At 42.0% G+C, this 12,757-nt stretch overlaps 1 protein-coding gene across 1 annotated transcript in view; it reads left to right on the forward strand.

The window, feature by feature from the left end:
* The first annotated feature begins 569 nt into the window (after positions 1–569).
* The window catches only part of LOC137088868 (alpha-2-macroglobulin-like protein 1), a 74,689-nt gene continuing 62,501 nt past the window's right edge, over positions 570–12,757 (forward strand). Inside the window, exons 1-34 of the mRNA XM_067452228.1 lie at positions 570–749; positions 1,696–1,876; positions 1,942–2,098; positions 2,189–2,241; positions 2,372–2,392; positions 2,472–2,637; positions 2,725–2,809; positions 2,885–2,999; positions 3,069–3,189; positions 3,268–3,377; positions 3,447–3,617; positions 3,693–3,917; positions 3,990–4,202; positions 4,271–4,420; positions 4,819–4,947; positions 5,031–5,106; positions 6,608–6,773; positions 6,850–7,075; positions 7,897–8,020; positions 8,094–8,215; positions 8,292–8,343; positions 8,437–8,520; positions 8,612–8,788; positions 8,873–8,948; positions 9,041–9,197; positions 9,669–9,743; positions 9,828–9,996; positions 10,068–10,252; positions 10,320–10,541; positions 10,609–10,730; positions 10,842–10,923; positions 11,010–11,093; positions 11,168–11,273; positions 11,351–11,416. Coding sequence (XP_067308329.1) covers positions 667–749; positions 1,696–1,876; positions 1,942–2,098; positions 2,189–2,241; positions 2,372–2,392; positions 2,472–2,637; positions 2,725–2,809; positions 2,885–2,999; positions 3,069–3,189; positions 3,268–3,377; positions 3,447–3,617; positions 3,693–3,917; positions 3,990–4,202; positions 4,271–4,420; positions 4,819–4,947; positions 5,031–5,106; positions 6,608–6,773; positions 6,850–7,075; positions 7,897–8,020; positions 8,094–8,215; positions 8,292–8,343; positions 8,437–8,520; positions 8,612–8,788; positions 8,873–8,948; positions 9,041–9,197; positions 9,669–9,743; positions 9,828–9,996; positions 10,068–10,252; positions 10,320–10,541; positions 10,609–10,730; positions 10,842–10,923; positions 11,010–11,093; positions 11,168–11,273; positions 11,351–11,391 — 4,326 coding nt within the window. The 5' untranslated portion in view covers positions 570–666 and the 3' untranslated portion in view covers positions 11,392–11,416. The remainder of the gene's footprint in view (positions 750–1,695; positions 1,877–1,941; positions 2,099–2,188; positions 2,242–2,371; positions 2,393–2,471; positions 2,638–2,724; positions 2,810–2,884; positions 3,000–3,068; positions 3,190–3,267; positions 3,378–3,446; positions 3,618–3,692; positions 3,918–3,989; positions 4,203–4,270; positions 4,421–4,818; positions 4,948–5,030; positions 5,107–6,607; positions 6,774–6,849; positions 7,076–7,896; positions 8,021–8,093; positions 8,216–8,291; positions 8,344–8,436; positions 8,521–8,611; positions 8,789–8,872; positions 8,949–9,040; positions 9,198–9,668; positions 9,744–9,827; positions 9,997–10,067; positions 10,253–10,319; positions 10,542–10,608; positions 10,731–10,841; positions 10,924–11,009; positions 11,094–11,167; positions 11,274–11,350; positions 11,417–12,757) is intronic.

The raw sequence follows: 12,757 nt of genomic DNA on the forward strand, positions 1-12,757 counted from the left end.
CGGGGGAAACACCACAGAGTGACCGGATCCGATGCGCGATCGCGGGGGAAACACCACAGAGAGTGACCGGATCGGATGCGCGATCGCGGGGGAAACACCACAGAGTGACCGGATCCGAGTGCCTGACCGATGGGAGAGGGGTTCCGTGATTTGCACCTTATTTGAGCAGTTTAGCAAATGTTCACGTTGCAAATTAATCCATCATGAAATTGAAATTAATAATGCATATACAGAGTAAATAAAATGCTCTTACCTCGGTGAAATGAAGGCGATGTCAAAGGGATAAATTCAAAAAGTGGCGCGCAAGCTGGCAGATGATGTGACGTCACATGAGTAATCTGATTGGTTGATCCATTTTACCTTAAGCACCTCCCTTGTTGTCCCAGGAACTCGTCTAACTCGGCAGAATCAGGATGTGCCTACTTCTACAGCGCGGGTACCGGCAACTCAGTGATTAGGCTACCGGGGCTCCGCCCTAAAAACGCCCTGATTGGCTGTGAGTGCTAAATCAACCTGATCCCAATTATTAAGAGCTTCAATAATGCTAGTAAGTATCAGTACAGATGATTGAGAGTCAAGCTGTAGATCAGTGTGAATTTGTAAAGAAGTACTGCAGTTTCTGGAAGAGACACTCAATTTCTGTCTAGACTTGGATGATTTCTCCTCATGGCTGTGAAGGAGATTTGTGTTTGGAAAGGGCTCATTTTAGCCCTTTTCCTCTTTGCTGTTGATGGGCAGATTTTACAACCGTGAGTATCATGTGCTTTAAGTGGCTCAAATAGAATTGTCTGATTTGTGACTGGTTGCACAGTGCTATTGGGGTCAGTTAACCATTTTACTGACTTGTGAACACTTTAGAAAATGCAATTTAGGGCCGTTAGCCCTTGCTGGAGTCATTAATAACATCACTATTCTGATTTGTGAATTTTCACATTGGACTTTGTGTCAGTTAACCCTTGAGTCACTAAGTTAACTATTCTGTTGATGACCAAGGTTGGATTTACTGACCCAAACTGAGCTATGAAAGTTAGAAGAGGGAAATTAGGCACCCAGGCTGTCCGTTAGCTGTTGTTGATAAAGTAAAGAGTCAAAAGCGCAACTACGCAGACCCTGATCACATACTGATTTGATGCAAAACTTTCCATAAAATCTTAACCTCTGAACTTTTGTAGAAGTATGACAAGTCAAACTGGTTAATGTCTAATGGCTTAAAGTGTTTTCTGTTCTTGGTTCCCTTTAGTGATTCTGCTTATCCGGTAACAGCACGATTAGTCAATCATCACTTAATTATCTCACTGAAATTCATTGAAACACAGGAATTCATTGAAAGCACTCTCTTTATTCTGCACTGTTATGAATGCCCTAGCAACTGTGAACATTTTACTTTAGTTTTAGGATTAGTTATTTTTAAAAGCAACTGTTGTTGATTCTGGTATTACTGGTGTAAAACCATCTCTTACATTTTTGTAAACAATTTTTAAAGAAACATTAAACATTTTTTCAATGCACTGCTTCAACTAACATTTTTGTCAGAACCTCTTAAGTTGCATGTACCCCCCCCCCCCCCCCCCATAATTGGCCATTATGAACAGACATGGCAACCCTGTGGCATCCACTTTATGTGACTGTTCCACCTACATGTTCTGACCTGAGTCCCTTTGCTCTCTGAATCTAAACTTCATGATGTTTCCACAGGTTATTCATGGTGACATTCCCTGCAGTGATTGAGTCTGGATCTGAGGCCAAATTATGCATAACCCTTCTAAAACCCCAAGAGAGCCTCACAATGACAGTTTCTCTGCTTGATGACACCAGTACGATTCAACTTCTGCAGAAGGTTTCTTCTAAGCCATTTCACAGCTGCTTTAGTTTCCAGGTCTGTTATCTTGAGACATGTGGCTTTTTCTTGTCTGGTTTGTTGTTAACTGCATTTCTCCATAGGCTCCTCGAGTAGATGGAGAATCTGTGCAGAAGCTGAAGGTGGAAGTTCAAGGAAGGATCTTCAGAGCAACCGAAGAGAGGAAAGTCATGTTCAGACGTTATCTTCCTTTGACCTTCATCCAAACAGACAAACCCATCTACAATCCAGGACAAACAGGTGAGCAGTGCATGACCCTTGGTTGAATATTAGAGTTCTGATCATCTTAAAGTGCATGACGCAATGAGCATTTGCTGCTGTCTTTTGCAGTGAATTTCAGAGTTGTCACCATGGATCCCAGATTTGTGCCTTTTGATCAGATGGTAAGACCTGAACATGAACAAATTGTGCAAATAAAAAATAACATGCAATAAATTAGCAGTTTTTCACTCTTCAATGACTGCTGCATCAATGTTTGCTTTTTAAATGCCTATTATGTCTTTGTCATTGCAGTACAATCTGGTGGTGCTGGAGGTAAGAATTTGTTCCATTGCAAGTCTTTGAATGGTGCCAGTTAAGCTTTTTGCATGTCTGCTTTTACTTGTCTTAATAGGACAATAATAATAACCAAATTGGTCAGTGGACAAACGTTTCCTCACCACAGTGGATCTTGCAGCTTTCTCATGAGTTAAATCCAGAGGCTCAGATAGGGATGTACACACTAAAGGCTTTTATTGGTGAACGGATGATCTCCCAAGTTTTTGAGGTGAAAAAATATGGTAAGTTGTGTGTGTGTGTGTATATATAAAGTGCTGCAGTTCAATTAATATAATTTCTTAATCTAAGGAGTCTTGTTTCTGGTTTAGTTTTGCCCAGGTTTGATGTGACGTTAAATACACCACAAATGTACAGCGTTGGAGATGTGGGACTGAAGGTTGAGGCTTGTGCCAAGTGAGTGAGGTCTGCATTCTCTTGTCTTGTGGTTGGTCAGTTTTTGACCTTTGTTCCCTGTGACTCATTTCCCAGATACACATATGGCCAACCTGTACCTGGTCAAGCATTTGTGGAAGTGTGCCGTGATCCATATCCATATGTTGTGGTTCCTAATGTGATCCGTCAGTGTCTGAATAAAACGTCAAAGGTGTGACTCCTGCCTTTACAGTGGAGGGTGTCTCCTGCTTGTTGTTGAACTAAATTTGACTCTTTCCAGATCAATGCCACGGGCTGTGCCTCCCTTACTGTTGATGTGTCAGAGTTTTTCAACACCAAATTTGAATTTAATATGCAAGACACATTTCTTGTAAATGTGAATGTCACTGAGGAGGGAACAGGTGAGCTATTGGCTTATCTGATCCAACAGCATGTGTATAAAGTTGATGTGGTTATGTGATGGTTCTTTTTCCCCCTAGATGTAATGATGTCAAAATCTGCAACAGTGTCCATTACATTTGAAGTTGGCAATGTCACGTTTGTTGACCTCCCAGATTATTTTGAACCTGGATTAACAATTAATGGAAAGGTAATTTTTCACCTGGTTGCAGAAGCCTTTACATTGGTTCCCTTTCCTAACCTTGATCGTTCCTAACAGATATCAGTGTCTCGTTTTGATGGTACTCCCATTATGAACAAAGCCGTGTATCTCCTGGACGGTGACAGCTGGCCCAATAAACTGCTGTTCAATCTGACCACAAACCAGAATGGACTGGCCACGTACTCCCTCAACACTGCTGATCTTCCTAAAGCTGATCTCAATCTGGTGGTAGGAGGTGCTCCTTATATTTTGTGACCTGAAGATTTATCTTGCAAGAAACTGATTCTGCTCATTGTTCCCCAGGCAAGTGTGACTCCAGAAGTTGTTTATAGTTACAAATCACCATACTTCACTACAGATAGGAGGGTTGTTCAGCTTCTCCGACCCACTTCTGACATTCCATCATCTAGTGAACTGACTATAGTGGCTCTCAAGCAGCCGCTCAAATGTGGTGCTGTGTTTCCAGTAACCGTGAAGTATTCTTTTGTTGGGGAGATTGGGGACAACAATGCGGACATTATCTATATGGTGAGTAAACCTCTGTTATTTGTTAACTGCTTTTGTCTGTCCAGTGCACTTATGCACCATTTGTCTTGTCAGGTCTTGTCCAGAGGAGTGATCATCCTCCATGGATTTCAGAGAGTAAGCATGAAGGCTTCTGATACAGTCACCAGTGGCTCTGTGTCTTTCCAACTGTTTGTCACTGCTGCTATTGCTCCAGCTGTGCAGATAATGGTCTACTGTGTTCTACCCAGTGAGACTGTAGTTAGTGCTAGTGTGTCTTTTGAGACAGAAATGTGTCTCCAAAACAAGGTATGATGTGCACTGGCTTCAAGTGGGGAATGGTGACATGCCCTACAGTGTGTTGGTCCTTGTTTCAGGTGTCTCTGCAGTTCTCTCCTGATACAGCCGTTCCTGCTGAGGGAAATGTTCTGACTGTCTCTGCTCAAGCAGGATCTCTGTGTGGCATCAGTGCTGTAGATCAGAGTGTCCGGATCATGGAGCCAGGAAGACGTCTGAGTGCTGAAACGGTATCCATGTGCTGCTGATTTTATATCTTGTTGGTTTTGATTGACGTTTAGGTCTCTTTAGAATTTGAGTATTGCTGATGGTTCAATTTGACAAGCCTATCCTTTTGTGCCTGATTGGATTATATAGCAGTTTGTTTACTTCTCTAACGGAGTTCAGCTGGTAGTTAATGTGCGAGTAAACCTCACTCTTTTGATCTCGAGTCCTCGGTGTGACTGCTAGAGATTACAGCCTTTAACCTCCTTGTTAGTGTCCGACTAATACCAGACCAAAGTTCGAGTCTCGCTTGGAGGGGGCTGTTCGAACAGGAGGGGTTACACATCATAAACGCTGTAACGAACAATACACTTGGTTACATTTTCCAGAAACAAGTGATGTATAAACAGTTTCCTTGTCCCAGGTGTTTGACTTGCTCCCGGTGCGATTGCTATCAGGTTATCCATACAGCATTGAGGATGAACCAAAACCCTGTGTTTCTCGACCCAATTGGCGTCGAGATTCTAAATATAAAGCTTACAAAACCTTTAAGGTACAAAACGACTCATGACCATTTAGCCACTAAATAATACAGCACCATTGACTTTAATAATGTTTGTCTTGTTATTCTGACAGAGCCTGGGAATAAAGGTTGCAACAAATCTTGCTTTACAAGCCCGTCCATGCCGTCGTTATCCCAGCTTCCCTGATAGTAGGTCTATGCAGACAGGCTGTTTCCATAAATTTATTCTGCATGTGGTGAACTGGCCTTGACTTAAAAGAGGAATTAGAAATGCACATTTTGTGTATGTGACCAGTCACAGAAACTAGGGGGCAAGTCAGCAGCTCTACTTTCAAGCAAAATGTCTTGGTTTTTTTTGTAGAATTTGTTGAAATTACACAGCCTCTTAATGTTTGAAATGGCAGTATTGGTATATTTAAGTTTACATTGAGGTTGAAATCACCTTTTGTCTGTGTATTTCTATACTGGCTTTTGGTATTTCCCCACCGTCCAAGGGACGCGTGGCTAAATATTCATGCAGCGCTCTGGCTGGCTGTAGAGACGATTTGAACGACAATGAAAGCGGCATAAAACTGAATATCCCTAATCTACAACTGGGCAAAGAGGAAGAATGTATCGGACTGGTGTTAGACGAGTTGCACCATAAGATATCAGAGGTTATATCGATAGTAACATTTGATGGGGATAGAAGGAGAAATGGGTCAAATCTGTAATCGTGGCTATAGTGTTAGGGGTAAGGCACATGAGAAATCAATCAGAGGTTCGAACCCACCTTTTGCCACACTCTCTACTCCCTTTTCCCATCACATTGAAAATAATTGCCTATCTGATATAAGAATTCAAAAAATATTAGAATAGTGAAAAAGCATCTAACATATTTAATGTTTCTCGTTTAGTGTGGCAAAAGGTAGATTCAACCCTATGATTGCTTTGTGTGAACTTAATTACATGCACCTTACCCCTACACTATAGCCATGGTTATGGATCTTACCCATTTCTGTCTTTATCCCATCACACAGATCCACAGTACATCCACAAAGACACCAGCAAACAGTGTGCCCAAACAACTTATTTCATACACATGAGCTCTGTATGGGGTGAGTTTCCATAAACACCCAAGTTTGTTTTGTGTTCATTCTAAGAACACATGCACGTTCTCATGTTTAGACCTCCCCTACCTATTATTATTAACTGTCGTTTTAATTGTAGTCATCTATCGTACGCATTGTATCACTAGCCAAAACCCATTACAATAATGGGCTTTTAGATGGTAATGTTAGCATCTGCTGTCCTTTATTATTAATAGTATGCAGTCCTTTTGTTGTGTATGTCATTACTAGCAACCATGCAGCTTTACAGGGGGAGCTCTAAAAGGGGTATGGCTTATCTAAAGGAGCCCTATTGTGACTCCCAGCAGGTGAGAACTTCTCAATCTTTAGCAGCTGGTTTCTCATTTAAACAATTCTAAATGCCTACATTCAAATGGCCACAACTTCTCCAAACATTATCAGGTTTTCCTTTTACACATCATTGGAAAGCTTGGAGACTACACTTTCAGAATCTGTTAAACTCAATGCCCGACTTGTGTCCTTACTTTCGTGATTGGTCACATTAGCCAGGAGGGTGATTATGAACCACATATTTATTTTGCAGACATTGACAGTTCCGTGTAAAATCGCTTCTCTTTCAGTGGAGCATTTTCCTGGTCCTGTAGACATGATGGAAGAAATGACTTTTCCAACAGAAAGAATGGCGACAACACTTCCCCGTTTAGAGGCGCCATCACTTCCTGCTCCTGAAGTGACCGTCAGGACTTACTTTCCAGAAACCTGGCTCTGGCAGCTTGCTCAAGTGGGGTAAGTAGAGCATCTTGTTTACTCCTAAAGCTATTAGTCCAGTTTTTTTAGTACTTTTTCATTTGCTGTCCTTTAGAGCCACTGGATCCACACAAGTTCCCCTCACGATTCCAGACACCATCACCACATGGGAGACTGAGGCATTCTGCCTGTCCTCCAAGGGTTTTGGTCTGGCACCTCCTGCGCTGCTGACAGTCTTCCAGCCCTTCTTCCTGGAGCTTTCTCTGCCATACTCCATCATCCGTGGGGAGTCTTTTGATCTGAAGGCCACAGTCTTCAGCTATCTGTCCAAATGCATAATGGTCGGTTTTTAGTTTTTTTTCGTTTTGTGTAAAATGTCAGGCCAAACTCAGTACTGTAGGGCTACTGTCCTGCAGAGTTTAGCTCCAACTTGCGTCAGCGCTCATTTGAACGGAGCGTAACTTTCAACTCTGCAGACATAAATATCTAAATGGTGAAAAGGGCATTTAATTGCAAGGTAGAGTGTATCAGCAGCTTAAGACATTAAATTATAAGTGTATAAAACAAGAACACTACTTAAATGCAAATGAGACTGTATGTGCCTGTCTTCAATGTTATTGAAGCATTTTAACAAATAACTTTCAAGTTAGACATGTCCTGGCTGAACCATCAGTCAGTACTAAGTTCTTATCCTTTCTTAGATGAGGTTATTCCACTTTTAACTGATGCATTGCTTGAAGTTAGGATCTAGAATTGTTTGTAGTTCATGAACTCTTTGAATGGGGTTTCTTTTCTTGAGTCTAGTGGCCCTGCTTCTGAGGTGGCTTTTGTGCCTCACCATACATTTGACCATCTGGTCTCAACCTTTAGACATGCCTGAATGAAATATCTTACACAGATTTCAATCAAGCAGTATTCTGAAATGTGAACAGATGTATACAATGAAAGTCGCTTGCTTTGTACCAATCACTCATTTGATAGTTACTTGGCCTCAGGCTGTATGTTACCCACCTCAATTATGGTCATATATTGTCAATTTGGGTCTGGAGTGAGTTTGTGTGGAATGATTTGCATGAATAGTGTTGAATGTTAATTTGTGTTGGCTTTGCCCCCAAATCCTACAAATGGATCTTTATAGAGAATGTCGGGTTTTTTTGGGCAGGTTACAGTGACTCCAGCTTTGTCCACAAACTACACTCTTAAACCATATGCTGATCCATATTCATCCTGTCTTTGTGCCAATGGGAGAAAGACCTTCAAATGGGTTCTCTCAGCTTCTGTTCTCGGTCAGTTTTGGACTGTCTGTTTCTGAATTTGAAGTGTATGTTGTGTTGCTCACTACTTGTCTGTCACCCATAGGAACTGTAAATGTGACTGTCAATGCTTCAGCTGAGCCATCCCGGACTCGATGTGGCACTGAAGCAGTGACTGTGCCGACAAGAGGGCGCGTTGATGTTGTCACTCGAAATCTACTTGTCCTGGTAAGTGTTAAAGAGCTTCTGGAGTTTTATCACAGAGCTCATTCTGCTTTACTGATGTGGTTTATTGCTTTAATAGCCTGAAGGAGTTGAAAGGACAAACACCCGGAGTTGGTTACTGTGTCCAAAGGGTTTGTTTGCACTCAATGATTCACAAACACTTTCCCTGTACAGCCAAACATAAGCCTAGTGCTCAATGCTGATCCTTTCTGTTTGGTCTCCAGGAAATGTTCTTTCTGAAGATGTGACTCTGACACTTCCAACAAATGTGGTTCAGGGATCAGCCAGGTGCTCTGTTTCAGTCCTTGGTAAAGTGTTTTTTTATTGAATAGCAACTGACAGGGGATGTTTAGTAGAATAACGTTGTTTCTGATGTGTGCTTTGTTTCTCCTATTGCAGGTGATATAATGGGTCGTGCCCTGAAGAATCTAGATGGGTTGATAAAGATGCCATATGGCTGTGGAGAACAGAATATGGTTGTTCTTGCTCCCAATATTTACATCCTGCTGTACCTGAAGGTCACGGGGCAACTCACCGCAGCCATTAGAGAGACCGCCTTGGGCTACCTTCAGAGTGGTAAATAGTCCTGCTCTTCTCATTGAAGTGTCAGACTGTCTAACTCTTGTCCTGATCAATTTACATGTGTCTTGACCTACTCAGGATACCAACGAGAACTAAACTACAGACACACTGATGGTTCATTCAGCACCTTTGGTTATGATGAATCCAATACGTGGTGAGTTTCATGCTGTTGTAATGCTGTGTATAATCTGTCCCCAGCGGTTTATAAATTCAGTTTGTGATACCACATGTGATCTCCGTGGCCAGGTTGACCGCCTTTGTCCTGAGGTCCTTTGGTCTAGCAAGGCAATTTATCTTCATAGATCCAAATGTCCTGCAGAGTGCAAAGGATTGGTTGATCAGCACGCAGGGTTCAGATGGCTGTTTCGTGCAGAAGGGAACTTTGCACAACAATCTCATGAAGGTATTGCATGTTTCTTAATATGCTCAAACTAGAACTGCACAATTATTAAAAGATTGATCTCTATTCAAAGACCCATGTGATGTCATTTGACAATTTCTGCTGTCTATGGCTGTTTCACGTCATAAACGTGAGCTTAAGCAGCGCATATATTTTCACAGCTCATGTTAATAAATGACAGTTTGGCTGTCATGCTCCTGCTGTGAATGCTCTCATTCATTGATAAGGGCAACAAAAAACAGACTGCTTGCGTTCTGGTTTAAAACCAGTTTCAATTCAGAGAAGCTGACATGTATAGATAAGCAGTTTCAGTCTTTTCAACCACAATTTATTTGACCGTGTACTGGGCTAAACAGAATCACGTTTTTTCTCTAATTCTGAATTGTGCAGCTCTAACCAATGAACTTGGTTTGAGACCATTCTTCTAAATCAAATTAGCTTTTTTTTTTTTTTTTTTTTTTTTTTTTTTTAAAGGGTGGAGTTGGTGATGGCGTGACCATGACTGCCTACATTGTTGCATCGCTGCTTGAACTAGGCGTCCCTGTCACAGTAAAACATCTCCAGTAGCTCAATGAGCTCCTTGCAAATTATCATCCTGTTGTGGTTGTTGTCTAATATCTGTTTTGCTTTCAGGATCCCGTCCTTACCAAATCTCTGTCCTGCTTGAGGCCTGTTGTTGGGAGCCTGGGAAACACTTATGCCACAGCTCTACTGGCCTACACCTTCAGTCTCGCGGGGGATGGAGAGACAACCACTCGATCACAGCTTTTAACTGCCTTGAACAACCGTGCCATTTCTGAAGGTGAAATGTACCAGCTTGTTTGAGTGGTTTAGTTTCTTTTGTCATCAACTTTTTTCCCTTCTCTTCCTAAGGCACTAAGCTCCACTGGTCTCAGACCACATCTGGTGATACTCTGGCAGTGGAGATCAGTGCGTATGTGCTGCTAGCGGTTCTCACTGAACGGCCTCTTACGACGGCTACTCTGGGCTATGCTAACCGCATTGTCAACTGGCTGGTGACCCAGCAGAATCCTTATGGAGGCTTCTCCTCCACCCAGGTGCCTCTGACTACCAAACATGAGTGCAATATTTGAGTGTAGTTTTTAATCTGGTGCTTGTTTTCAGGACACAGTGGTTGCTCTTCATGCCTTGTCTGTGTACGCTGCTCAAGTGTTCAGCGTGGATGGCTCCAGCACTGTTACCGTACAGTCATCAGTGGTAAGCGGAGACTCTTCTAGCTTCACCGTGAATCGGGACAACAGGCTGCTGTATCAGGAGAAGCCGCTGAAGAATGTTCCTGGCAAATATAGTGTCAAAGCATCAGGATCCACTTGTGTGTCTGTACAGGTCTGTATCTTCAGCTTTTACGGTTTCTGTTGCACCTCAATCTTAATCTGCTTTACTTGTACTATAGGTTGCATGTTTCTACAACATCCCAACACCCATTAAAGATACCAAAACACTGAGTGTTGAAGTGACTGTGACTGGAGACTGCCAACCATTTGGGGCCAATCTCATGTTGAACTTCACCGTAAAGTAAGAACAGCTTTGACTTTGTCCTGAAACCAGCTCTTGGTTTTTCCTCTTTGAAAAGGATACTGTTCTTGATCTTGTTGACTAAACCTCTTTTTCTCACATCACACTCAGATACAATGGTGTAAAAGCAAGCACTAACATGGTTATCGTGGACATTAAGCTCCTGTCAGGCTTCACAGCAGATGTGTCACCGGTTCGTGTATTTAAGGTTTAGTCCCAAGATGCTTGAAGTGCCTTCAGATGTAATGGTGTCTGTAAATCATGGTCTCTTCCCCTCAGCTTGGTTCTCCACCCCAATCGTTTGCCCCGCTAGTGGAGCGAGTTGATGCTGATGATGATCATGTCCTAGTGTATCTGAAAGGGGTGAGACTGTACACTGGGTATCTTCACTAGCTGCAAGCTTGTTTGTGTTGCTGTTTATCACTTCTGTCTCGCAGGTTCCGAAAGGAGTCCCCATGAGTTACACTCTTCAGCTGAAACGGGTCCTTCCAGTGAATAATCTCAAGCCAGCTGTCATCAATGTTTATGACTACTATCAGACGAGTACGCGTTCATCCCTAATCATGCTTTGCTCTGAATTCACTGACCATGATAGAGCTCATTTGATGTTCCTCTTTCAGGTGATGCTTTTGAGACGACCTACACGTCTCCCTGTCCATGATTTCAGTACTGACTGCAAGAAATATGACTTGAATAAAACTATACTTTTATACAGTCAGGCCTATTTCTGTTTTGTCTTTTTAGGTTCTTTTTTTATGCCTTTGAAACTGGGATCTGATTTGCTTGCAGGTGACACTAATGATTTTCAAATTTAAAAAGGTTTCCAACAGTGCTGTTTTATGAAGGCATTCAGTTCTATGCACAATCCAGTGTAGCCACTTGTTTTAACAAGGTGATAAATATGGGAATGTCTCAAGTAAGGGATAATGTACAACCAGCTGGTTGTTGCAGAATAAATCCAGGCAGCTAGTGCCAGTTCATAGCTGGTTTGACTTGAGAGCTTTCTAAGAACCATTTGCTTTTCCACATTCTAAGAGCCACAACAGAGCCAGGTCTTATGTCATACCAGAGTACTGCACGGGTTCATTCCAGACCCAGTAATATTTGGCCTGTTACCTTATCCATGCCGGCAATAAATCATATACTAAAATTATTCAATATTTTTATTTATTTAATCTTGCACCTTTTTAACATCACAACAGCATTATGAATGGGCTAAATAAACTGGCTAAAGGGCTTTTTATAGACTTGTTGTCAACAAAATTATACACTTTACTTCATCCATTGCTGCTCCTGCAACGCTTACTCCATCTGGGCTACAAGAGGCATCAACAAAAGTCGCCCTGGTGCAGTGGTTACATGATGGGTCAAATGGCATATCGTTGTTGCGAGTCTGTGTAATGGTAATTAGGACACAGAAATTGTAATACAGTATGTTCAGTGGGAAGAAAGAGGACCGACCTTTTTTTTTTTTTTTTTTTTTTTTTTTTCTGAGAAACTGAACATTTAAACAACTAACCAATCAAAACAACAGTAACACGGGCAGCCCCTCATGGACAACTGCCACGTAGGCCTACACACATACAACACAGCTCAACGTCAAATCCAGGTCTGGTGATCTCTTCCTTTATTGGTGTCGCTTGTTCTTCTATGCGTCTGAGCTCCCTCATGAGAGGACTTGAAATTGGTGTGGCTTGCGCTGCCGTGCAAAAGCAAAAGGCCGTAACTTCGTTTTTGGTCGAAAATGAGTTATTGACATTTTTGGGACATTCAAGACCTCCTTTATCATTTGGATATATATTGTTAGTCAATTGTTGTTTTTTCGAGAAAATTATGGATTGTCTTAACAGTAACTTCCAAAAGCCCAGGAGAAACCAAGGCAGAACACCGTAATAGCAGTTTCCGCTCTTTGCCTTTGCTTTAGAACACTCAAACTGAGTTACGGTACTCTGCCTTTGTTTAGCCATGCGTCTAAATTAAGTTATGGTACCGACATGCATTTATGGTGTCCCGCCTTTGTTTTACTG

Source organism: Pseudorasbora parva, chromosome 9 (genome assembly GCF_024679245.1).
Source record: "Pseudorasbora parva isolate DD20220531a chromosome 9, ASM2467924v1, whole genome shotgun sequence".
NCBI classification, from domain to species: Eukaryota; Metazoa; Chordata; class Actinopteri; order Cypriniformes; family Gobionidae; genus Pseudorasbora; species Pseudorasbora parva.